Raw genomic sequence first — 26,075 nt, 5'->3', positions numbered from 1 at the left:
TCCGAGGCGGCGCCGCACGCAGGCGATGGCAATGGGCACCCCGCGGCACGCAGGCGGTGAACGGGCACCCCGCGGCACGGAAGGACCCCGCGAAGGGAGGCAGCGCCCGTGAGGGGAGCCGGGCCGGGGGCTGTGCGGCGGGAGCAGGGCCCTCGCTCCCCGGCGGACGGGCGCGGGGTGGAGCCGGCAGCGCCGGGAATCGCCCGCCGGGGGCCCCCCCAGACCCAAAGCGCCGTGTGTGCCCGGTGCGTCCCCCAGCTTCCTCTTGTTGAGGACAGGGTGGGAGGCCACTGGAGCCAATCCTGAGGGGAGAAGAGGGTAAAGGCATTTGTGGGGCACAGAGAAAGGCAGAGGGAGGGTTCTGGGTGTCAGCCGAGGGCAGACGTAGAGCTGTGGGCTGCACCAAACGGCACCTGTAGAGCTGCAAGCCACACCAGAGGGCAAACAGAGCGGCCTGGAAAGCACAAAAGGAGAAATGGAGGCCCTTGGGAGGCACCAAAATACCCTTTTGCAGCTGCTCGATTCTCCCGAAAGGCCCACGCCAGTCCTTAGGGCACATGGAAAGGCAAAGACACCTTTCTACCCATGGCACTGCTCGCACAGAGGCACAGAGACTGGGGCTGCTTGCTTGTCTTGCCACCTCAAACTTCAAACGTAGCTTAGGGGGAATGAGGGGGGGTCCCTGCCAGGCTCCCTCCAGCAGCCCTGCTCCGAAAATACGAACGTCTGCAGGTAGCTGGCAGGCAGAAAGGGCTATCCTGGAAAGCTGTTGCTCAGCCTCATCTGCCCATGGCACTGCTCGCACAGAGGCACAGAGACTGGGGCTGCTTGCTTGTCTTGCCACCTCAAACTTCACACGCAGCCTGGGAACGGAGAGGGTCGCTGCCAAGCTCCTTTCGCAGCCCTCCTCCGAAAATGAGAAAGTCTGCTGGTAGCTGGCAGCCAGAAGGGGCTAGCCTGGAAAGCTGTTGCTCAGCCTCATCTGCCCATGGCACTGCTCGCACAGAGGCACAGAGACTGGGGCTGCTTGCTTGTCTTGCCACCTCAAACTTCACACGTATCCTAGGAACGGGGAGGGTCCCTGCCAGGCTCCTTTCGCCAGAAGGAGCGAAGTGAGGGAATGGACGGGGGGTGCAGCAGGACTGCTTAATCATGTGCACAGCAAAGATTTTGAAGGAAAAGGTGTCTTTCCATGCCCTTCTGTCTTGAGAAACGCTCCCAGATCCTCTTCCATTAGAACACAGAACACTACAGCCACACCAGACGTGCCTGAAACGTTTCTTTAAGCCTTGTATTTGCCGATATGTTCCCGGGCTATGATCATCCTTTGAATCTGAGCAGTTCCTTCATAAATCTGAAAAGAAGAATTACAATAATGTTAGCTGATTTTTGTTTTGTGTTGTTTTTAATATTTTAACAGATCTTTCTACACGTGTAAACCTTCATAGCACTACCCCTGTGTGGGTTAGGGCGTGCCAAAAGACAGAGAAAACTGAACAAAATTCCAGTGTGTCTGGAGTAACTACAGCGGGCTGAATGCAATAAATCCCACACGAGATCCCAAGTGACCGTCTTGTTCTCTCCGATGCGCTCAGCAAAACTCAGTAAGGTTCTCATGGAATTAACAGAGGTAGTGAGTAAAGAAGGATGGGGGAAATGTCTTCTCTGGGGAAGAAAATACGTAACTTAGGCTTCACAAAGCGGGTTTGGAAACGGTGGGTGGAGGGGAGGAGGTGACCTGCGCTGGAAGTGCTGCATTTCCTTTGACTAGCCTTTCAAGGCCATAGCAAACGGTCCCTTTCATCCATTTATTCCCACTACTCTTTCTGAACTAATACTGTCTTCAACACACTATTTCCTCCTTTTTTTCTTGAGCATGTATTTTTACATTTTCCTCCAGAAACAGAGCTCAGGGGCTGAAGTCTTTCAGCTCCCAGCTCTGCCAAAGCGAATCTTTGGCAGATTGCTCAGAGGTATGGAATTTCACTTTGTCTGTAGTCATAAAACGGGGATAATCCTCCCAAGAACCTTAGGCAGCTTCGCAGAAATAAAGACGCTGTAACCTGTGGTCACATTAGGGTGGAGCCTGACAGCAAAAAAGCCCAATCATGACAAATTCAGTTACTCATTCATTTCCCCAGTTGCAGGAGTGTGATTAATACGAAGAACCTTTAGATTCCAAACCAGCAGTTTTCTGTCCTGAGGTAGAGAAAAATTCTCAGCTAGTGAGAATAGTTGTGAAGTCAGCAATAAACGAAATTTCAACTACCTAGAATCTTCAGAATGACACCTGTTACAGCGCTGCGGGTCACGGCCCACATGCATTTCTTGTTGTCCTCTGTTTCGGTGTGTTTTTTTCTAGTCATTATTAATGTCAGGAAGATGTGAAAAGATAAAAGATTCCTGGTTTTCCTGAACATAATTCAATCAATCTTTCCAAATAAAGAACTGTAGCATAGTATATGCTACGAGAAGAATTATGATGGGGAATAATTTCTTGGTAATAACGCTGAAGAAAAAGATCTGGGGATTATGAGCCACTATGGGCTAAATATGAGTAAATATGGGAACATTTTGTTGGGGGTTTTGTTCTGGGCTTTTTTTTTTTTTTTTTTAAAGGCTAATCACTGCAGGCTGCGCCACACTTCTGTTAATGAACACACACAAGATAACTAACACGTGACACTCAGTGCTGGTGATATCTCAGGTGAAGTAAAGCCCAGCTTACGACACCAAAGTTTCAGGCAGAAGGTTCAGAGCACAGCAAGAAGTGATGCAGAGCCTGGGAAGCAGAAAGGAAAAAAAAACACCCCTAAACCAACCCCCACCGTGACTGATGAGGAATGAGGCAGAAGCTGTTGGAGTGTTCTCCTCTAGACTCAACGAGGAGGGAGGCAAGCGGCACACTCGGTGCAGCCACCGCGCGTCGCTTGTTCTGTGCGCCCGCTTTGGGTATGACAAGGCACAGGATGCGATTTCCAGCGACCGTTCTCTGCACCAGGTATGGGGCTGAGAGGAAGACGCAGCTGTTCCTCTTGGGCAGGTTAAGCTGTTGATCTCATGCACACAGAGTTTTGTAGGCAAGAATTTGCCTGATTTGCATGCCCTTTTTTTAAATGGAAGGATTATTGCTCTCAGCCTCAAAACTTCTATGTGTGTGCACGTCACCATTTCAAATAAGTAGCCACTAGTGTATTTTATATAAAATGTATGCATGACTATACAGATTGCATCCTCTCTTTTACTCACCTGGTAGATTTTAGCATCTCTCATGAGTTTTTCCACAGGATATTCAGTATTAAATCCATTTCCTCCAAAAATCTGCACTGCGTCCGTAGCTACTTGGTTCGCAACATCACCGGCGAAGGCCTTTGCGATGGAAGCGTAGTAGGTGTTCCTGCGGCCAGCGTCGACTTCCCACGCAGCCCTCTGGTAAGCCATCCTGGCCAGCTCCACTTTCATGGCCATTTCAGCAAGCATGAAAGACACTGCTTGGTGCTGTGGTTGAGGAAACAAACCATGTTAACGTTGCCTGCCTAAAACCCTCTGACATCCAAGCAGAATAAAGTCTTCTTAATATCTTAATTTGCAAGCTCAGCGCGCTCAGGAAATCATACTTGAGTTCTCCAGAATTTGGATCAGGCTCTCAAAATCATGGAATCATGGAATAGAATCATGGAATAGTAAGGGTTGGAAGGGACCTTAAAGATCATCTGGGTCCAACCCCCTGCCATCAGCAGGGACCCCTCCCACCAGCCCAGGGTGCTCAGAGCTCCATCCAACCTGGCCCTGAGCCCTGCCAGGGAGGGGGCAGCCACAGCTTCTCTGGGCAGCCTGGGCCAGTGCTTCACCACCCTCAGAGGGAAGAATTTCTTTCCTGTGTCTACTCTAAATCTGCCCTCTTTTAGTTTAGAGCCGTTCCCCCTTGTCCTATCACTGCACCCCCTTGTGAAAAGCTCCTCTCCATCCTTCCTGTCGGCCCCTCCAGGCACTGGCAGCTGCTCTAAGGTCACCCCGGAGCCTTCTCTCCTCCAGGCTGAGCAGCCCCAGTTCCCTCAGCCTGTCCTCGGAGGAGAGGTGCTCCAGCCCTCCAGTTATCACTTCATGTTTTGATTCCCCTTTCCATCCCTCGGTGTAGCACACCGGTTCACCTCAAGCCCCGTTCCTGAACCGTTTGGGCCACCCAGACTTTTAAGTTTTTAATTCTAAAATCCACTTAGTCACAGGGATTAAGTATTGATTGATGAAGTTGTGCTTTCCTTTTTATGAGATCTGTATTTAGTCGGATGTTTATGGATATTTCTTTAAGCCAGGAAAGCAGTGTGATTGGCAATGTGTTCCGTTAGTATTAATACTGTGAGTCTTGTGTCCCTGCCTCAGGGAGATTTCCTCCTTCCCTGAAAATCCCTGCTCATGAGCATTGAAGAGCTTCAGTGTGTCCTGACAGTTTCAGGGTTTTGGGTGGAGTTTTCTTTGTGATTTTGCTATTATCATCAATAAATTACTGAAGAATCCCAGGAGTTACTGCATAACTAGATTTACTCAGATAGCGCTGACCTATATACTTGAAAAGCCAAGCAGTGGCAGAGATACCATAAATCTCACGTCCTGAATGTAAAGGAACAACGCTGAAAATTCACTCGTAGTACATCAGGTATGAAAACGCAGCTTTTGGATATACTTATTTTTATATATTTAACTTACTTCAACAATTGGTTTCCCAAAGGTTTTTCTTTCCAAGGCATATTTGGTAGCTTCATCGAGCGCTCTTTTTGCTAACCCAACAGCACCAGCTGCTACCTGAATTAAACACAGCACAGCATGAAAATCGGAAAATATAAAGGGAATTTCTAAGTAACTTCTTTCTGATACTTACGGGTGGTCTGGTCTTATCAAAAGCTCCCATTGCGATTTTAAAGCCAGCTCCTTCACCTAGTAATACATTTTCTTTCGGAACTCTGACATCTTCAAAGACAATACCTCTTGTGTCGGAGCAGCGCTGGCCCATGTTCATTTCCTGTACAGGGAAGTTGACAGAGGTGCAACTCAATGGGATTCTGCCAAGGTGCAACACATTTTCATTCTTCAGTTTACTCAAAGCATCAGGTAATTTTTTTTTCCCCCAAACACTTTGGCTTTGTCTAAAAATCATCACGTACACAACAAACACTAGCTTTGCATTTACAGATCGCCATGCCCGTAGTTTGTCCAAGCAGTTTCCTGTCTCTGTTTGTGAAATCGATTCTGCAGCCGTAATCATTCGTTTGTCTTTCTTTCCCCAAAGAGAACTAGCCCAGGGTGTCCAGTGTGAACGGCGGATTGTTGCGTTACCGCTTTAGAAGCGAATGAAAACTCATGGCTTGTCAAAGCAGAGGTACGCTCCTCACCTTTCTTCCGACTTGGATTCCAGGGCTATTCGCTTCCACAATGAATCCAGTAAAGGCTTTGCCTGCGGGAGCTTTTGGGTCTGGATCGGTACGCGCTAGCAGAAAATACCTGGTGTAAAACAGAGACGAGGGCAGTCCGTTTCTCCTCGCAATTAACGATCAGGTACTTTTTTAGCTAACACATGGGATGCTTTTATGTGTCTTTCTACCATATAATAGATCTGCCACTCAGTTAACAACCCTTTGGCCCTGCCAAAAATAAACGGAGAGGCAGCGAGAGAGAGGAAGTGTCAGTGCGTCTCTTACTGCCAAAGTCCAGATTTACTACAGTCACCTCAGGTCAGCACGCAAAGGTCCTTCACCTTTTCCATGTATTTTAAGTCTTAACATTCCCATCGGCTTCACGCACAGTACAACAGAAACCACTTCACAGCACGCACGTAAAAATCAGGAATCACAGTACTGCGTGCAGAACCTTCAAGTTATCAGCTGATTTCGAAGATCTCAGTTTTGTTCTGCTAAGTATAAGCTATAAAGGAGTTTTTTTCCGTTAGAAATCAAACAGTGCTAAATCACACTGATGGTGCTCAGTAACATCAAAGAGAGCTGGTTGGTTGGCAAGCTCTTTCCAGTGGTGCCCTGCGACAGGACAAGGGGCAACGGGCACAAACTGAGGCACAGGAAGTTCTGTCTGAACACGAGGAAGAACTTCTTCCCTCTGAGGGTGCCGGAGCCCTGGCCCAGGCTGCCCAGGGAGGCTGTGGAGTCTCCTTCTCTGGAGATATTCCAGACCCGCCTGGACAAGGTCCTCTACAACCTGCTGTTGGTGACCCTGCTTCGGCAGGAGGGTTGGACTAGATGACCCACAGAGGTCCCTTCCAACCCCTACCATTCTGTGATTCTGTGATTCTGTGGTAGATTCTCCTTGAGGGGTCTGCCTTGAACAGAGAAATAAATAACAAGAAAATCCAGCTTTAGACATAAATGTGTCAAGTTTTTCCTCTTGAATTCAAAAGAATCTGTGTGGTGGGGATGAGCATGCTCTTGTGTGAGACGTGATGAAGGAGGTCTGTGTTGTAAAGCACCTCCACAGACGCCACAGCAAAACCTGGATCCGTTGGCACTGGGCAAATGTCTTCCCTTAGCAAAATAAAAGGTCACACCACAATGCTGGCATTTTTCTGTCTTCACTGGAAGTGAGAGACGTTTCCAGCAGAATCAGAAGCAACTGATCTGGGCCACCACAGCCACAGAGCAAGGTCCCTTGTAACAGGAGCCTCTTGAGCACTGGGCCAGTTAACTCTGACTGGTGCTGCCCTTCCCGGAAGAGACAGCGGAACTGGTTTTGTTTGACAGCAGCAAAAATTGAGAGGCCTTCTTGAGCGGAGTTGTCCCGTCATCGCTCAGTGTCCATGTGAGACGCTGCACGGCCCTGCCTCACACGGCCCTGCCTCACACCTTGCCCTGACGAACTGGTCACAGGTCCAAGGGCAGCGAGATGCACCATGACGAAGGCTCAGCTTTGTGCCAGACCTTCAGAGAACCGCTGGTGTCTAACTGGGGGGCGTGGGGGGCACCTCAGGTCGGAACAGAGTAACAGAATGGGACGCCAGTCAAAAGCCAACACACCAGTTTGCTTTCCCACCGTTTGTGATCCACATCTTCTGACCATTGATGACATATTCGTCTCCTTTCTTCTCAGCCTTGGTTTTTATACCGGCCACGTCAGAGCCTGCGCCAGGCTCGGTTACGCAGTAAGCCTAGAAGAAAAGAAAATGCCAAATATTGAGGAATAAAACTCTGGTTTTAAGCAACCAGAAATTATTGCAGAATCACGTGCACCAAACTGATCTGTAAAAGTCTTAAATGGACTGTGTGGAAAACCCCAAAATACTACAGCGAAAAACCCCAACAGCTGTCTGAGCAAGAGTCCAAGCACATAGGGTTAGTTCTCCTTATAAATCCATAATAATAATTGGAATGATCTTCTAATGATAACCAGAACCATTCTGTAACTTTTAATAAGTCACCCCCCTCCCTTATGCTTCACAAACTCTGACACGAAAGCTGACGATCTTTGAAATCTGAAAGTAAGAGCACAGAGTAAAATTTTATGGGAACCGTGCTCTTCATTTCATGAGGCTTAGTTTCTCCCATTTTAACGCACTGCACATAAATCTTTACATCTTTCTATGTGACAAGTTCTGCTTAAATATCACCTGACATCCCTAAGTGCAGTTTAATGCCCATCTGATTGCGTCTGTGCTCCTACAAACCTTGCATTTTCCTTACACCCCTGCAGCTTCCCTTGAGAGTGAATTCAAAGGCGTTAATTTCCTGGAAGCGACTTCGGATGCTTTTCCAGGCAGTATCTTCTGTTTGCTTCCTGCTTACATCTAATTCAGTACTCCCTGGCTTTCAGTAAACGCCCACGGTTTGTTTAAAAACCAACACAGGCTAAGTTGTGAGTAGATATCAGTGTTTTAAACAGCCCAAAAAACCCAATGAATGTAATTTCGGAACATTCTACAGTGTTCCCAAGTCCTACTTACACACATAAGTGGTTCCTCTATCATTCTTCCCAAGTATTTCTTCTGCTGCTGCTCATTTCCCGCAATGATTACTGGCATTTCCTGAAAGAAAATTAAATATTTAGAGCGTTAAGCCACCTTTCTAAAGGGCACGGACTCCAGCTGAAAGGAGGCAGGAAGGGACAGCGCTTACCCCTAGGGAGTTCCCCTCAATGGCAGTCTGAACCCCCGTGCATCCGTACGCTAACTCTTCCGTTATGAGGCAGGACTCAAAAGTGCCGAGGCCCAGACCACCTACAGTTCAAATATTTCACTGACTAAAACGAGGCTGAAGTGGAACACATCAGTGAGCGACAAAAATTAATTATCGGAAACACATTCCCCCTCATGCATCTGATTGTGCCCTGTGTTCGATCAGACGTTCCCACGCAAGCCTTCTAAAGAAAAGTTTTTGCAGATTAGTAACAGATGACTTAAAAATCACATTTCTCCGTTCCAGGGTGACGGGCTTGACGTGGGACAACTGCGAGAATGCACTGCCAAAGCCTTTCAACTACCTCACATCTGAGAATCTTCTGAAGAGTTCTTAGGAAGCAGAGGAAGGGCGACACGGGCTCCTGAGCTACCACAGCACTCAGGAATACAAAAACCAAGCATCGGTCAGAAAACCAACCCGGTAATCTGCTCCCGACAGCAGCCAACACTTTGGCAAGTGGATAAAAACGCAGTAACGATACAGCTATACGTCCTCAGAATATTTTCCTCAGCCTTCAGGTGACTTCCTCAGCCACAAGTTTCCTTGGTCTCTCTGTCAGCCAGCCCCCGACAAGAGATTTCTTCTGGGGATTTGCCCACTCTCTTTTTGCCCCCACGTACAATTTGAGCACCGGTATCATCCAGGGGTAACGAGCCGCACAAATTAACTCTGCACTTAGTGTGGAGCCACCTCCTTTCACTTGCTCTGGCCCTGCTGCCTTCGGGTCGCACCGAAGGGACGGTGAGCTAGCGGTCCCTTCTCAGACGCCCCACCACGCTGACGGCTGCAGTGTTTCTCACTCAGCAGCTGTTCTGTACCTTTTACCATCTTTGTCACCTTTTTAGGAATCTCCTCCCTTCCCACGACACCCTTTCCAGGTGGCAGGATCAGGCTGCTTAAAGAACTGCAGAGGCAAGCGCAGTTTGGATTCAGGCAGCAGCAGAATTATGCCTTCTGCTTTTTTCATCATTCTCTTCTTAATTTCTGACCTGAAGTTTATGGCTTTGACCACTTGTGGGCATTTTGCTGACATCTTCACAACACTTTATATTCTAACCCCCCAAATCTTGTTTTTTTTTCCAGAGGCACTAACTTGCTCAGACGACACCATTTGCTCTGGGAAGCTTGGATTGCTTCTTTCCTTTCCTGGGTGCATCATTTTTCCTGTTCTGATTTTCGTCTGCCATTTTAACAGTCGCCCAGTTTCACAGCCTTCCCCTGCAGCTCTTCACACCTTTTCGACACGGAGTAACTCGGTATTCCCAGCAAACTCTGTGACCTCCCTGGGGACACCCTCTCCCCGGTTCTTCAGCCCAAGCGCCAGCCAGTCTGTGCTGCTGATTTTTCCGCTATGAAACCAGCTGATTGTTCACATTCATTTCCAAAGTTTGAGCATTTTATACCACCCAGGTGTTCACAGGCTTATCAGCTCCTGCAGCAAACTCCATTTATTTTTTGTGCCCTGACTTCCTTTTAGGAAAACCCCACGGCGTGCCGGAGGCGTGTCTGCTCCACTGTACTTCATCGTGTTCTTAATTTACGCGGTGCATCAGGCTGACTGGGGTGCATTTTCCCCGCTCTCCCTTGCAGACCTTGTAAAGGAATGGCGTCCAGTTTGTCCCTTCTAAGTTTTAATTTAATGCTCTTTCAGCCTCGAGTTTCCCTAGAATTTGTGGCTGCTCCTCACAATTACTCCTTTTGTCTCTTTCTTCCTTATTAATTAAATTTTTGATAAAAGGTCCACCCTCCGCTGACTCTTCAAAAATACAGGCTCTGCTATGGACATTTCCCCAGCTTCGTTTTCAGGTAATATAAACGCAAAAGGAAAATCTGAAATGTAACGTTTCTTTCCAAGGTCAGTCACACACCAATGCGCTGCCGTACCGCACGGCACCTAAACTGGAACACCGTCCTTCCGGACTAAACTCGGAAATTGCTCCGGCCTGCGTCAGAAACGAGATCAAAACGCAACCTTCTGACCCCTCCGCCCCACCAGCGGCCGCGCCGCGCCAGGGGACCGTCGGGCAGCTGTCGCCACGGTAGAAAACCTGGTCACAAATTAGGAAATCGTGATCTGCCCAGTTTGTGGCCAGACGACGTCCGCCCCCGGCACCAGCTGCAGGCGCCAGCCTGCCTGCTGAGGAAGTTTAGAGCGTCGAGTGGGCGACTGTTCGTTTTATACGGAACATATAAATCTCCTCAAAGGCCTTTTCTTTGTTTTATTTTACAGATGAAAAAGAACGGTTACTTACCGCAGCTCTCCGGTATGTGCGAATTCATAAGACCAAGCTCCCAAGCTCGTTTTATGAGCGGCAGAGGATACTGGAACAGACAGGCAGAATCACTTCCGGATTCGTCACCGTTAACATTATAAATTTGACACAGATTAAGATAAAAATCGACTTTTCCCCCCCTACTCTATGGTAATTTACCTCTCCAGTTTTGTCGTACTGTGCAGCAACAGGAATAACTTCTTCCACAGCAAATTTCCGAGCAGTGGCTTGAAACTCTTTCTGTTCATCAGTCAGTTCTAGCAAAAAAACAACGTAAAAAAACCCACCTCGCAAATTCCGTACTCTTTTTCATTCTGCCAGTTGTCAGGTGACGAGAAAAGAAGAACCAAGCATGAGTTCCTCCCAGGACAACCCAGACCGCGCGGACCCGCCTCCCCGTGCCTCTCCAGCAACCAAGCGGCTCGACCTCCTCCTTCGCTCCAGAGAAAACCCGCGCTGATCTCTGACCGACTCATCCGCACGCCAGCGGCGACGCAGCGGGGAGCGCTGCGTAACGGAGGAGGAGACAGAGGCAGAGCGGCGTTCCTCATCTGGTGGTTCTGGCTACTCGCTCCAAACGTCTGGCTGCTAAATCTGCTCTTACCTACGTACCAGGCCTAAACGGGGGGGAATTTCTTTACAACCGCATTCCGCTAAGACTACAGACAGTTATTTTAACATTGTAAAAGCCAACTTGAGATCATTCTTCAAAGCTGAGGGAACTCTGGCAATGAAAAAGCTGAAGACAGACATCAGTTCGAAAAAGAATAAAACCCCATAAACATCACAAACGTGCCCGGCTTTCCTCAGCTGGAGAGGAAAGTGATTTTGGTTTTCAAATGATTTTTTAAAAGAGAACAGAAATCTACTCAGAATAAACCCCTTGTAAATTCCCACCGAACCGCAGCGCGGCTGGCTTTCCTCCTAACTCTGATTTGTCCGTAACGCCGTATTCCTCCCCAAACCTGCCGTACTTACCAAAGCTGAAGCCAGCCCCGGGCCTCTTGGCGTGTGCGCTGGGAGCGGGTTTGCTGGAGCGCGGCCTCCACCCGCGCCCCGCCACGGCTCGCAGCATCTGCTGAGGAAGCAAGCAGACGGGTGTGAGATCTCCGCCGCTCCCGCGCGCCGCAGCGGGGAGAGCACAAGGCAGGACCAGGGGGAGACGAGGCGTTTCCAGAGAAAACGGAAAACGTCTGCGAAGGTAAAGGGTGACGAAGCGCAGGCCGGCCGCTGCTAAGCACGGGACCGCCGATGAGGGCATCGTAGCTCGGGACCGTGCTTGCCAGCAGGCACTGCGTTGCGCCTGGACCGCTCGCCACCGCCAGCCGCTGCGGCACGGTGCGTCACAGGATGGTCGGGGTTGGAAGGGACCTCTGGGGGTCGCCCAGCCCAACCCCCTGCCCAAGCAGGGTCACCCAGAGCAGGCTGCAAAGCACCGCGTCCAGGTGGGGCTGGAATACCTCCAGAGAAGGAGACTCCACAGCCTCCCTGGGCAGCCTGGGCCAGGGCTCCGTCACCCTCAGAGGGAAGAAGTTCTTCCTCACGTTCAGACGGAACTTCCTGTGCCTCAGTTTGCGCCCGTTGCCCCTTGTCCTGTCGCTGGGCACCACTGGAAAGAGCTTGGCCCCATCCTCCTGACCCCCACCCTGCAGATATTTACAGGCATTTCTAAGGTCCCCTCGCAGCCTTCTCTTCTCCAGGCTGAACAAGCCCAGCTCCCTCAGCCTCTCCTCGCAGGAGCGATGCTCCAGTCCCCTCCTCATCCTCGTAGCCCTGCGCTGGACTCTCTCCAGTAGCTCCTCATCTTTCTTGAACTGCGGAGCCCAGCACTGGACACAGCACTGCAGATAAGGCCTCCCCAGGGCAGAGCAGAGGGGAAGGAGAACCTCCCTCGCCCTGCTGCCCACACTCCTCCTCATGCACCCCAGGGTCCCATTGGCCTTCGGGGCACCCAGGGCACACTGCTGGCTCATGGTCACCCTGTCGTCCCCCAGCACTCCCAGTCCCTCTCCACAGAGCTGCTCTCCAGCAGGGCCGCCCCAGCCTGTCCTGGTGCCTGGGGTTGTTCCTCCCCAGGTGCAGGACCCTGCCCTTGACCTGGTTGAACCTCATCAGGTTCCTCTCTGCCCAACTCTCCAGCCTGGCCAGGTCGCTGCCTTCCCCCAGCCCCACCTGCCCGGCTGAGCGTTCTCCCCTCGCTGCGGCCGCTGTCGCACGGTAAAACCAACAGGATCAAACAGCTCCGACAAACCGCTGCAAAGATCTGGGTCCCCCCAAAACATTTCACACCTTATTTTATCCGGAAGCGGGCAAGAAGCAGATGGGGCTGAGAAAAAGCCAGGTAATTGTCATAATTTTTGCCACCAGAAAGCTGGGCCTGAAGCAGCCAAAGTCCAGAGCTCGGCGGCGATGCCCAATGCAGAGGCAGCTGCCGAGGTCGTGCCAGAGAACTCGCGCGGCGTCCGCACCCGAGCGGCGCGCGACGTCGTTCCTGTGGGTTACGGCCGGGAACCCGCCGCTCCCGACACCTGGGGGTGCGGCCGACCCCCGCCCACTCAGCTGGCCACCCCGCTGCCCAGCTCGGTGGGCTGGGCGCCGAGGCACCCGCAGCCATGCTCACGCCCAGTGCCTGCCGCGTCCCAACGCCACCAGAGCCACCGAGGCCACTCGAAGCCACCACAGCCAGCAGAACCACCGGGGCCAGCCGAGTCACGAGGGCCAGCAGAGCCACCAGGGCCAGCAGAACCACCCGGGCCAGCAGAGCCAGCAGAACCACCAAGACCAGCAGAGCCACCAGGGCCACCAGAACCACCAGGGCCAGCAGAACCACCAGGGCCAGCAGAACCACCAAGACCAGCAGAGCCGCCAGGGCCACCAGAACCACCAGGGCCACCAGAACCACCAGGGCCAGCAGAGCCGCCAAGGGCAGTGCGATGCTGGCGAGGCCCCAGGGCCGTGGCCGCCCGCCCCGCCGCCCTTCACCCTTCACCCACTTGGGAGCACAGGGCCGAGGGGGGGGGGGGGGGGGCCGCCCCGTGTCCCGCTCCTCGGCGGGAGGACCCCGGCGCCTCGGCCCGCGGCTGCTCCCGCCGCCCCCCACCCCATGGCCTCCTGCCCGGCCCGGCCCCCCCCGCTCACCCGGCAGGCTCCGAAGGCCGACATCTTGCCCAGGCGACCCGCGGCAGCTGCCGGCGCTGTCCGGCTGGGGCGGCGGTGGGGCCGTGGGGTGCGGGGCCTGGCCTCGCTCTGGGCTGTGACCAAGGCTGAGGGCGGAACGGGGCCGGGCGCTATGTCACAAACACACGGGGCGGGGTGGGGGAAGGGACCTCTGTGGGTCACCCAGCCCAACCCCCTGCCCAAGCAGGGTCACCCACAGCAGGCTGCACAGCACCGCGTCTAGGCGGGGCTGGAATATCTCCAGAGAAGGAGACTCCACAGTCTCCCTGGGCAGCCTGGGCCAGGGCTCCGTCACCCTCAGAGGGAAGAAGTTCTTCCTCGGGTTCAGCTGGAGCTTCCTCTGCTCCAGTTTGTGCCCGTTGCCCCTTGTCCTGTCGCTGGGCACCACTGGAAAGAGTCTGGCCCCGTCCTCCTGACCCCCACCCTGCAGATATTTAGAGGCATTTCTAAGGTCCCCTCGCAGCCTTCTCTTCTCCAGGCTGAACAAGCCCAGCTCCCTCAGCCTCTCCTCGCAGGAGAGATGCTCCTGTCCCCTCCTCATCCTCGTAGCCCTGCGCTGGACTCTCTCCAGTAGCTCCTCATCTTTCTTGAACTGGGGAGCCTAGCACTGGACACAGCACTGCAGATGGGGCCTCACAAGGGCAGAGCAGAGGGAGAGGAGAACCTCCCTCGCCCTGCTGCGCACACTCCTCTTGATGCACCCCAGGATCCCATTGGCCTTCTTGGCACCCAGGGCACACTGCTGGCTCATGGTCACCCTGTCGTCCCCCAGCACTCCCAGTCCCTCTCCGCAGAGCTGCTCTCCAGCAGGTCTGCCCCAAGCCTGTACTGGTGCCTGGGGTTGTTCCTCCCCAGGTGCAGGACCCTGCCCTTGCCCTGGTTGAACCTCATCAGGTTCCTCTCTGCCCAACTCTCCAGCCTGTCCAGGTCACGCTGAATGGCAGCACAGCCTGCCGGTGTGTCCACCACTCCTCCCAATTTGGTGTCATCAGCAAACTTGCTGAGGGTACATTCTAACTCTTCATCCAGGTCGTTGATGAAGAAGTTAAACAAGGCTGGGCCCAGTACTGACCCCTGGGGCACACCACTCATTACCAGTCTCCAAACAGACTCCGCGCCGCTGATGCCAACCTTCTGAGCTCTGCCACTCAGCCGGTTCTCAACCCACCCCACCAACCACTTGAGCGATGTTCTGCTGTGATAGCTGTAAGCCTTGAAATGCACGTTGACAAATCACCAAACCAAACCTCAGAGTATCGACATCCTGCTGAGCAAACGAGCACGAATCCTTCCTGCTTCGTGCTGGACCAGCATGACCAAATGAGAAAAGAAACTGATCCACAACGCGGAGGAAAACTACGACCTTCATTCTCACGACCCCCAGAGGGACCAGGATGACCCCCTCGCAACAGTACGTGCAGCTGCAAAAAAAATATACCAGGATGTGCCACATAGAGCCCGGAACCACTAAACTATAAAGAGAGACTCTGCTGGGGGGTGGGGTGCGGACCGTTGGCGGAGCAGGAGGCTCCCCGGCCGCCCAGCGCTGTTTTGCCTGCTTCATCGCTTGCTTAAATAAATTCTATTGCTAATAAGTTCACAACTGATTAATTAACAATTGGCTGCTCAATTTGAATTCGTCACGGGAGGCCAGCTTCTGTAACAGGTATAAATGTTTTGCAATTTATTTTTTTGAATATTACAAACTGTGTTCTAGCGTTTGCTGCTGAGCCGGTCTTTAAGCGAGGGCAAGGGCCGGAACGTCACGCAGGGGCTGATGCAGCTCAGGTCACTGAAGCTGCTGCCGCGAAAGAACATCGCAAAATTCCATAAAAATATTGCCAGGTATGTTTTCAGCTTGTTTCATTCCTGACTATCGCAATCGTTACTTCATTTCAAATTTTCAGTCTTTTTTTCTTTTTCTTTTAATTCTAAAGCCGTATCTGCTCAAAGGCTCAGGGCTTTTAATTTGGCTGCTGTATGTAACACATCAAATACTTTTTTTTGTGCAACTGGGTTACATCTCTACAGCTGCCGAACGGGAGCTGTGAAGAAACAGGCGGGGCAGACGCTGTACACGCTGTATCGTCTCATCGCATCTTTTTTAACCTGTCTCTTAAAACCTCGTCTGAGCTCTGCGTAACCTCCCGCTCGGGGCCGTGCGCGTGCCGCAGGGACGAGTGCCAGCTCTGGCGACACCTCCCTGCCCCTCGCTGGAATCCGGCGCCGGCAACGGGAGCCAGACCCAGGGCGTGGGTGCCCCGGGCTGGGGGGGGGAGTGGGAGTGGGGTCCCAGTGCCGCTGCTGGGGCCGGTGGGCTCCCCGTGCAGCTGTGGGAGCAACTGGGGGTCTTTAGCTTCCAGCCACTGCGGCAGGGACGGTCTGGGTCCCCAAAACCAGCTGCTGGGGGGGACTGGCGTGAGTGAGGGGCTCTGTGCCTGGGGCAAGGGGGCGAGGGTCCGTGTCCCCCCGAGGCAGCGGGGCGGGGGGTGCGGGGGGACTCACCGGGGAATCGGTACCCGGGCTGGGGTACCGGTCGGGCAGGGTCTGTGCCGGCAGCAGCCGCGTCCCCCGCCCTGGGCAGAGACCGCGGCTCCCGGGGGTCCCGGGCCGGCTCTGCTGGAGGCGGTGGCAGCTCCCGACAGCCCGCGGCGTCCCGCTCTGCAGAGCTATAAATTATCTGTCTGCATTGCTGTCATGGCTGCCACAAAGTCACGATTTCATTGCCTGTGGCAGGATACAGGGCAGCAGCACCTTCTGTTCGCTGCCCTGCTGTGCGCTGAGCGGGCGTAACGGGGGAGCACACAGCTGAGATCAGGCCGTGCCAACATCTGCCTTTCTTTGCAGAGCATTCGGAAACCTCGAGGTGCCCTAAAAGTTCGTATAAATAACAAAACAACTCTAAATATCCTATTATTTATGGAAAGTTTTTGATTGTTGCCTGACAGCTCCTTCCAACACCGACATGTCAACAAGAATCTGTATGGCTTTGTTGCCCCCCACCCTCTGTTCCCTCTCTGAGAGCAGAAACGGGTGCAGGGAGGGAGGGTTCGCACAACCCCCCAGCTCTGCCCGGCTGCCCGGGCACCAGCGCAGCTCCTGCCGGGCAGGGCCGTCTCCTCCGCAGCACCGGCCCCGCTCCCTCCCCGGCCGCCATGCTGGATGAGACCCCTACGGGATCGTCCCTGGGCATCAGCGGGGAGCAGGACGGCGCGGGCAGAGCCGCAGCACACAGCCCTCGGCACCAGCTCCGTCCCGCTGGCAGGGCCAGGTGCCATCGAGGTGGCGGGGACGGCTGCGGGCCGTGACACTGGGTCTGAGAGCAGCCCCGGCTCGGGGATGGCCGCCATTCCTGCTCTCCACACACTCCTTTCTTCGCCCTGCCTGAACATCACCCCTGGTCACTGGTCTGAGTTGCACAGACTGGTCCCAGCCCCCCGCAGACCACCTCTCCTGTAGCTGACCCCCCGGGGAGGCACTGCTGGAGGAGTTTGGCTGTCGCTGCCACCGAGCGCAAGCGCGAGGAGGGGCCCGAGGACGGGCACGTCCGCCCAAGCGTGGTCACTGGCTCGCCGGCTCTGAGAATGGGCTCGAAGTCGCTTCTCCGCAGGGACAGTGAACACAGGACGGCAGCTGCTCCGACAGACTCCTCCTCGGCTGTTCTGGAGGCAGAACGAGACTTGCTGGCGGGGACGGCGCTGGCACCCACACGCACAGAGCAGGAGAGATGAGCAGCCCGTGCACCCCCCCACTGTCGCACCCCAGGAGATCCCGCTCAGCGTGGTCCAGCTGCGGCTCCGCAGCCCCTCTGCCAGGCAGGGGCTGGGCTGGGACAGACCCAGACCACCAGCAGCACCAGCAGACACCTTCGGCTGTCGGGTTGGCGGGCACTCCGAGCCCAGGAGCCCCTCCTTTCCGTCCCCTGTCCCCCCCAGCTGCTGCACCTCGCACTTGGGGACTCTGCAAACGTAACAAAAAGCTTGTTACTGTGCGCGTGATCAAGCGTCAGACCTGGCTGCCCGGAGAGGCTGCAGCTTCTCAGTCCCTGCGGGTACTCAAGACCCGATGGGACACGACCGAGGCAAGCTGCTCCCGCCGACCCAGCTCGAGCAGGCAGTTGGGTCCTTCCCAGCCCAGCTATTCTGCCATTCTCTGCTTCCACGAATCCTCGCCCCAGCGCCGTCAGGGATGCTCGCCTCGTCCGCGTGGTTACAGGCACAAACTGCTGTGCATTCACGGCGAAGTCCCCTCGCGTCAGAACCGATCCGTGATCCCGTCACTACACACGCACAGGAACAGCCAGGTGGGAGGAGGAAGGACCTGGACGGGTATTTTCAGGGATTTCCTGGGAGGCCAAGGGAGTTCAAAGCAGAGGACGTCTCCGCAGGTCAGGGTGCTCCTGCTTTGCCACTGCGATGTTGTTGTTGCTCGTGGACTGAAAACCAGACCCGGAAAGATTTCATGGCTGGCATCCCTAGGGATCGTCTGGCACCAGGAGAGTCCAGAGGCTGGCACCGGCTACGGGAGGGGAGGAAAACCTCACAACCTGAGGAGATCCCCGAGCCAGGCCCCCTTTGCAAAACCAGAAGCAGTTCTCCGGCATAAAAGCAAGACAAACAAAAGAGACAGAAGCAAGCTCCTCTGAAGCTGTCAAATCAGAACTATCAAAATCTTCATCCATGGGCCCTGGGAACAGGAAAAACACCCGCCCTGACATACAGAGCTCCCAGAAACTTCAAGCAGGAGGGCCTACACTCCTCTGTCTGCACCCTCAGCACCGTTCTTCTGCATCCCTGCCCTAAGTCCCTCTGCCCGCCTCGCGCCCTAACGGGGATCCGGACAGGACCCCTTCGAGCTGCCGTCGCGCCCGAGCAGAACTCAGTCCCCAGCAGCATCTCCCGCCCTCGTCACGACAGTCAGCCACGACTGCAGCCACGTCCCGACCAGAGACGCTGGTAACCCCTTTCTGGCATTAAAGGGAATATCCATAAATGCTACAAACATCCCCTCAGCCCTGCCTCACTTTTAGTGTTCAGCCTGTCTCTGTGAGAGCACCATGAGGCCAGGGACCTCGTCCTGCTCCAGAAATGTGCAATTTATTCTACCTCGGCTTTTTCTCTTTCAGACAGCCAGCTTCTGCTGCGTCCCTTCATTAATCCAGATCTGATCAACCTTTGGAGAGAAGCAGAGAAGAAGAACTCTTAAATCCGCCTGGCACTGACCACTGCCTGACACCCCAGCACACTGCACGACCGGGCACCAGTAGCACCTCTGCTTCACCCCCTCCCACTCCCGAGCGCCTGCCAGAGCCCCCCTCGCTGTCCTCCCCACTCCCCAGCTGCTGTTCTCCCTGCCCGGGAGCTGGCACGGGGCGGGGAGCGGGGAGGTTAATGGGCTGAGCTGGTCTGAGGATTTCTGCTCCCCTGAGGACCCTTCATCGAGGCCATTCGTCTCTGTCCAAAGCACGCAAGCCCCAGCCAGCTCACCCTTCGCCCAGGTCACTGACACTCAGCCGGGCTTCAGGCAGTGGAAACCAGCAGGGCGCCCGTCTTTGCTGATTCTTCAGCCAAAGCAGCGCAGCGCAAGACCTCGCGGACTTGGGAAAAGTCCATCAGCAGCCCCACGAACGACTCTGGTCTGACAGAGCCCGCCCTTCCTTCAGAAGAAGGACCTTGGTACCAGAACCCTTCTTCCGCTGAGAGGAGGCACGACCCACCCATGCGCGCAGCGCGAAGATCTCCCGGTGTCGGAGAGGTGGAGTCTGCTCCATTCTGGCTGGGGACAGGACAACCACTGAAGTCCAACCTCAGGTCTTCCACCACCAAACAGCAATGTCGTTCAACCTCTCAACAGCCTTAAGAAAGAGGTAAATCTTGGAGCGGCAATTCTAGAAACGGGATACGACCCTCCAGGCAAGATGCTAACATGGCCAGGAGTTGACTGGACGTGGCTGGACCAAAGCAATGGCACAGTTAGAGCTACCAGCGAACTTCTTCAGGCGTTGAGTGAGAATCCACCCGCTCTGCCCCACAAGGCTCACCTGGAAGCCACCCCAGGGGTGTAGGACCCAGGGAAAGGGAAGAAGGTGCCTGGAGGGACACACTTTTACGCTCCCCTCTTTGTCTGCGGGTGGGCAGGCAGGGAGCATGGGATGTGCAGGGACCCACGGCAGCCTCTCCCCGTCCCCGCCGGCAGCAGCTGCCCAGCCCCAGCCCAGACCTCACCAAGGGCTGCCCCGAGGAGCCCCGGGTCCCTCACCCCATGATCTCCAGCGGGCAGGTGGGTTGCTTCAGCCCCTCGCACAGCAGCTGAAGTCCGGGGTCTCCAATGTCACCATCACCCAGGTCCAGCTCCTGCAGACTGGGGCTGAGCGCAGCAGCCAGGTCCCCGCAGCCAGCGCTGGTCAGCTGGAATATCGCAGCCTGCAGGGGAGACACACCAAAGGGACCATCAAAACATGACTCAAGGCCCTCACTGTCACCAGGACAGACGTCACCACCCAGCAGGCTCTCAATGGGCCGATGCCAGCATGCCACAGCCAGAAACCCTGCCCACACTCATGGGATCCAGTGCTTGGCCACGAGCTCGGTGCTGGAGCCACCGCTTGCTCCAAGCTCATCCTTCGGCGTCCTCCGGGCCCGCTTCTCCCCAGAAGGCAACAAAAGGCTCTTCTCAGCAGAGCAGAATGGAAGGACGTTGAGGTGCTGGAGCGTGCCCAGAGCAAGGCCATGAGGCTGGAGAAGGGTCTAGAACACACGTCTTATGAGGAGCGGCTGAGGGAGCTGGGGTTGTTCCGTCTGCAGAAAAGGAGGCTGAGGGGGATTTATCGCTCTCTACCGCTGCCTGAACACAGGCTGTAGTGAGCTGGGGGTCGGTCTCTTCTCCCCAGTGACAGGCAATAGGAGGAGAGGCAATGGCCTCAAGTCGCACCAGGGGACGTTTAGATTGGACATTAGGAAAAACGTCTTCACTGAAGAGTGGTCGAGCAGCGGAACCGGCTGCCCAGGGCAGTGGTGGAGTCACCATCCCTGGAGGGGTTCAAAAAACGTGTGGACGTGGCACTTCAGGACATGGTTGAGCAGGCATGGTGGGGTTGGGTTGACGGTTGGACTTGATGACCTTCGAGGTCTTTTCCAACCTTAAAGATTCTGTGATTCTATGAACAGTTTTCTCACCCGAGTGTCTTCAACTTGCTCCTCGGATTCCCTACAGCTTGACGGAGCAGGGACAGAGGTGATGGCTGTGACTGCTCTGCCTGGGCTGGCTGCCTGGAAGAGGGACCGAGGAGATGCTCTGCATGAGAGGTGGCACGCCGGATCCGTCACTAGTTGACAGACATCAGGACAGCACGTCAAGGAGCATCACTCGCCCGGGATGGTGTGCACTCCCACTTCGTTGCAGGTCATCTGAAAACCAGACGTGGCTCACGCCCTGCAGCGCTGGCTCAGACGTTCAAGGCATCGAGAGTCCTCACCAACGCGGCGTGCGGCGCGCAGCGACCGTTCACCCGACTTCTGCACAGCTTCTGGCGCAACACGTGGCTCTCACCGAGGCCCGACGCGTGCTGCTGTTGTACTGAGGAATAAGAAGGGGAATCAAAATGTGACATGATCATCGAAACAGCTGGGCTATTGCTGCTGTAGGTAATTTTGTAAAGCCCTACCCTTACTATAATTAAGTTTCGTAATCTTGTAAGTTCAAAATTCACCACAGAAACTAAGAAACAGGATTGTGAAGAACGTGTTACTGTTTCATGGAAGGATGAAGCTGTCCAAAGCAGAACCCCAGAGCGACAAATCGTAAGCGTAGCTAACGAGCTGTGAAAAGCTGCGGGCAATGCCAAAAGGAACAGGGACCTCGGGGAAAGCCAACTGCGGCACGGGGAGATCGCAGCCACCGACTCACGGACCACCTGCCCCAGTTCGACCCCGCACTCCAAGGATGAAGAAACTCAGCACGCCTACTAATTTACAGGCTGCGCAAAGAGACTCAAACCACTCGGTTAACAGAATCACAGGGCACGTGTGTTAGGAAGAGGACTATGGCAATGCGAAGAGCATCAATGGCTGTCGGCTTGTGAACGAGGGCTGCTGCCTCAGGACAGACACCCGTATCTGCACAGACACGCAGCCAAACCCCTCTGCTCGGAGTGCACATTGGCGTCATGCACACCGGGCAAACCAACCCCAAGTTTGGGACACCACTGGGAGCAGCACCGCTAGGTCCAAGTGCGAGCAGCACGCTCAGAGGGCACGCTGGGCACCCACTGGGGTGCAGCAGCACTCCCACCATTGGCTGGGTAACTCTTGCCCTCTCGGACACGCAGCCAGAGAATCTGCAACATTCTGGAGAACACAGAATCACAGAAGAGTAGGGGTTGGAAGGGACCTCTGTGGGTCATCTAGTCCAACCCTCCTGCCGAAGCAGGGTCACCTACAGCAGGCTGTAGAGGACCTTGTCCAGGCGGGGCTGGAATATCTCCAGAGAAGGAGACTCCACAGCCTCCCTGGGCAGCCTGGGCCAGTGCTCTGTCACCCCCAGAGGGAAGAAGTTCTTCCTCGGGTTCAGCTGGAGCTTCCTCTGCTCCAGTTTGTGCCCGTTGCCCCTTGTCCTGCCGCTGGGCACCACTGCAAAGAGTCTGGCCCCGTCCTCCTGACCCCCACCCTGCAGATATTTAGAGGCCTCCCCCACCCACAGCAACGTCCGCACCTCGGCGCTAGCCCACGCGCCCAGCAAGCGGACTGCGGCACCAGGTTCCTCAAACCAACCCCCCGGGCAGACGCTGCGCGCCTTCAAAGTCCATGCGCCACCCTCGACGCCTGAACTTCTCACCCACAGTGAGATCCCTCAGCACTTCCACGAGGAATCCCAGAGCTTCGCCTCCCGCGCCACGGGGCGATGCTGCAAACGCCCCGGGAAAAGGGGCCGGGATTCACGCCGCAACGCCGGCCTGAGACCGCAGCGCTGCCCGGAGCCACTGCCGCAGCCACGAGGCGGACGGGCCAAGCACGGCAGGGACCCAGCCGGGCAGAGCTCAGCCCTGTCCCCTCGCCCCAGGGCTCGGCCAGCACCACCCTGAGCTCCAGCCCCGGCGTTGTACTGAGGAATAAAAAGGGGAATCAAAATGTGACATGATCATCGAAACAGCTGGGCTATTGCTGCTGTAGGTAGTTTTGTAAAGCCCTACCCTTAGCATAGCTACAGTTTCGTAATCTTGTAAGTTCAAAATTCACCACAGAAACTAAGAAACAGGATTGTGAAGAACGTGTTACTGTTTCATGGAAGGATGAAGCTGTCCAAAGCAGAACCCCAGCGTGACGAATCGTAAGCGTAGCTAATGAGCTGTGAAAAGCTGCGGGGAATGCCAAAAGGAACAGGGACCTCGGGGAAAGCCAACTGCGGCACGGGGAGATCGCGGCCACCGACTCACGGACCACCTGCCCCTGTTCGACCCCGCACTCCAAGGATGAACGTAAAAGTGCCTGTATTGGGCGCAATCAGCAGGGTTTTGGTAGCAGGGACCCGCAGGGATGACACTTTGGAGGTGGCTGCGGGCTGCCCCGCGCCAGGCACAGAGCGGGGCCGAGACTACGACGTACGGCCTCACGCTCCAGTCTGGACGCGGGAGCTGCTTCAGGGTTTTCCTACAAGGAGACAAGACCTGCCCACCCCCTGCGCCTGCTGCCGGCCCACCACGTACCGGGGCACGAGTGACCTCAGAAGCACTTACCACCATCCACGGGCTGAGAGCCACAGAATCATGGGTTGGGTTGGGAGGGACCTTCGGGGATCACCCAGTCAGAACATCCTGCTGAGACGGGCAGAGACATCTTCCACGAGACGAGGCTACTCAAAGCCCCTGTCCAACCTGACCTGGAACGTTGCCAGGGATGGGACCTGCACAGCTTCTCTGGGCAACCTGTTCCACTGTCCCACCACCCTCCTCAGAAAAAAATGCCTTCCTTAGATCTGATCTACATCTACCCTCTTTCAGTTTAAAACTGCTATCCCTTGTCCTGTCACAACAGGCCCTGCTGAAAAGCCTGTCCCCAGCTTTCCTACAGCCCCCCTTTAAGTACTGGCGGCCACAACAAGGTCTCCCTCTCTCCAGTATCGCCAGTGTCCCTCGTACTGAGGCACGGGTTCTTCTTAGGCACATCAGAATTTGCTCTCCTTCCCTTCAGCGAGCGACTTGCGACGGGGAATGAAGGGCTCAGGCTTAAAGGCAGCCCAAGACAGGGTAGAGGCACTTGAAGAGCAGAATGGGAAGAATTTTAACCCAAGGTTTTCCCTGTCTTTTCCCACTCGTGTCTGCAAGCAGCACCCGCCAGCTGTTGCAAATCCCTGCTGAACGGCCCCGTGCGGAAAGCCGCCAGCGAGCGGCTGCTTGCTCACGGAACGGGGGAACCTGGGAGCGCAGGTCTCCGCCAAGACCCCCAGGAAAGGCAGCGTGTAGCAGAGGTTTCTGGGCAGAAACACTGGCAGGCTGTGACAACTGGGAAATGCCTCCATTTGCAGAGGTCGGGGAGCATTCACGGGGTGGCAATGCCGGCAGCACAGCTCTGCTTCACCCTCCGTGATTCCGGGCGGGCTCCCGAGGGGTCCGAGAGCTGCCTGGGGGCTCTGCCGCGCCGCTGTGCCCAGACTGACGCTCACGTCCAGCTCCAGCCCCAGCCCTGGAACGTCAGGTGAGGGCTCGGGGCATCTGGAGAGCAGGAATGGCGGCCATCCCCGAGCTGGGGCTGCTCTCAGCCCCGGTGTCACGGCCCGCAGCCGTCCCCGCCACCTCGATGGCACCTGGCCCTGCCAGCGGGACGGAGCTGGTGCCGAGGGCTGTGTGCTGCGGCTCTGCCCGCGCCGTCCCGCTCCCCGCTGATGCCCAGGGACGATCCCGTAGGGGTCTCATCCACCATGGCAGCCGCGGAGGGAGCGGGGCCGGTGCTGCGGAGGAGACGGCCCTGCCCGGCGGGAGCTGCGCTGGTGCCCGAGCACCCGGGCAGAGCTGGGGGGTTGTGCGAACACTCCGTCCCTGCACCCGTTTCTGCTCTCAGAGAGGGAACAGAGGGTGGGGGGCAACAAAGCCATACAGATTCTTGTTGACATGTCGGTGTTGGAAGGAGCTGTCAGGCAAAAATCAAAAACTTTCCATAAATAATAGGATATTTAGAGTTGTTTTGTTATTTATACGAACTTTTAGGGCACCTCGAGGTTTCCGAATGCTCTGCAAAGAAAGGCAGATGTTGGCACGGCCTGATCTCAGCTGTGTGCTCACCCGTTACGCCCGCTCAGCGCACAGCAGGGCAGCGAACAGAAGGTGCTGCTGCCCTGTATCCTGCCACAGGCAACGAAATCGTGTCTTTGTGGCAGCCATGACAGCAATGCAGACAGATAATTTATAGCTCTGCAGAGCGGGACGCCGCGGGCTGTCGGGAGCTGCCACCGCCTCCAGCAGAGCCGGCCCGGGACCCCCGGGAGCCGCGGTCTCTGCCCAGGGCGGGGGACGCGGCTGCTGCCGGCACAGACCCTGCCCGACCGGTACCCCAGCCCGGGTACCGATTCCCCGGTGAGTCCCCCCGCACCCCCCGCCCCGCTGCCTCGGGGGGACGCGGACCCTCGCCCCCTTGCCCCAGGCACAGAGCCCCTCACTCACGCCAGTCCCCCCCAGCAGCTGGTTTTGGGGACCCAGGCCATCCCTGCCGCAGTGGCTGGAAGCTAAAGACCCCCAGTTGCTCCCACAGCTGCACGGGGAGCCCACCGGCCCCAGCAGCGGCACTGGGACCCCACTCCCACTCCCCCTCCCAGCCCGGGGCACCCACGCCCTGGGTCTGGCTCCCGTTGCCGGCGCCGGATTCCAGCGAGGGGCAGGGAGGTGTCGCCAGAGCTGGCACTCGTCCCTGCGGCACGCGCACGGCCCCGAGCGGGAGGTTACGCAGAGCTCAGATGAGGTTTTAAGAGACAGGTTAAAAAAGATGCGATGAGACGATACAGCGTGTGCAGCGTCTGCCCCGCCTGTTTCTTCACAGCTCCCGTTCGGCAGCTGTAGAGATGTAACCCAGTTGCACAAAAAAAAGTATTTGATGTGTTTACATACAGCAGCCAAATTAAAAGCCCTGAGCCTTTGAGCAGATACGGCTTTAGAATTAAAAGAAAAAGAAAAAAAGACTGAAAATTTGAAAAGAAGTAACGATTGCGATAGTCAGGAATGAAACAAGCTGAAAACATACCTGGCAATATTTTTATGGAATTTTGCGATGTTCTTTCGCGGCAGCAGCTTCAGTGACCTGCGCTGCATCAGCCCCTGCGTGACGTTCCGGCCCTTGCCCTCGCTGAAACACCGGCTCAGCAGCAAACGCTAGAACACAGTTTGTAATATTCAAAAAAATAAATTGCAAAACATTTATACCTGTTACAGAAGCTCGCGTCCCGTGACGAAGTCAAATTGAGCAGCCAA

At 55.3% G+C, this 26,075-nt stretch overlaps 1 protein-coding gene and 1 long non-coding RNA gene across 3 annotated transcripts; one reads left to right on the top strand and one right to left on the bottom strand.

Moving 5' to 3' along the window:
• Positions 1–80: 80 nt before the first annotated feature.
• LOC142365352 (uncharacterized) lies at positions 81–3,256 on the top strand. Its single transcript, XR_012766441.1, has 3 exons — positions 81–245; positions 1,421–1,604; positions 2,620–3,256. It is a non-coding gene; the product is annotated as an uncharacterized LOC142365352 (long non-coding RNA).
• On the bottom strand, positions 1,267–13,748 carry LOC142365346 (medium-chain specific acyl-CoA dehydrogenase, mitochondrial-like). 2 transcript variants are annotated; one of them, XM_075446084.1, is made up of 12 exons: positions 13,586–13,748; positions 11,426–11,522; positions 10,607–10,704; positions 10,427–10,496; positions 8,112–8,212; positions 7,940–8,020; positions 7,017–7,147; positions 5,388–5,496; positions 4,877–5,017; positions 4,705–4,800; positions 3,250–3,498; positions 1,267–1,354 (listed from the first exon to the last, which is right to left on the bottom strand). In XM_075446084.1, the coding sequence occupies exons 1-12, from the start codon at positions 13,607–13,609 to the stop codon at positions 1,283–1,285; spliced, it is 1,269 nt and encodes a 422-aa protein (XP_075302199.1). In that variant the 5' UTR covers positions 13,610–13,748; the 3' UTR covers positions 1,267–1,282. The 2 variants fall into 2 exon arrangements, with proteins under 2 accessions (XP_075302199.1, XP_075302198.1); XM_075446083.1 differs by having other exon boundaries at positions 11,426–11,525; positions 13,586–13,690.
• Between the last annotated feature and the right edge of the window lie 12,327 nt (positions 13,749–26,075).

This window comes from Opisthocomus hoazin, chromosome 36 (assembly GCF_030867145.1).
Source record: "Opisthocomus hoazin isolate bOpiHoa1 chromosome 36, bOpiHoa1.hap1, whole genome shotgun sequence".
Lineage (NCBI taxonomy): Eukaryota > Metazoa > Chordata > Aves > Opisthocomiformes > Opisthocomidae > Opisthocomus > Opisthocomus hoazin.
The sequence above is the reverse complement of the archived record's forward strand: the minus strand, read 5'-3'. Positions and strand labels throughout refer to the sequence as shown.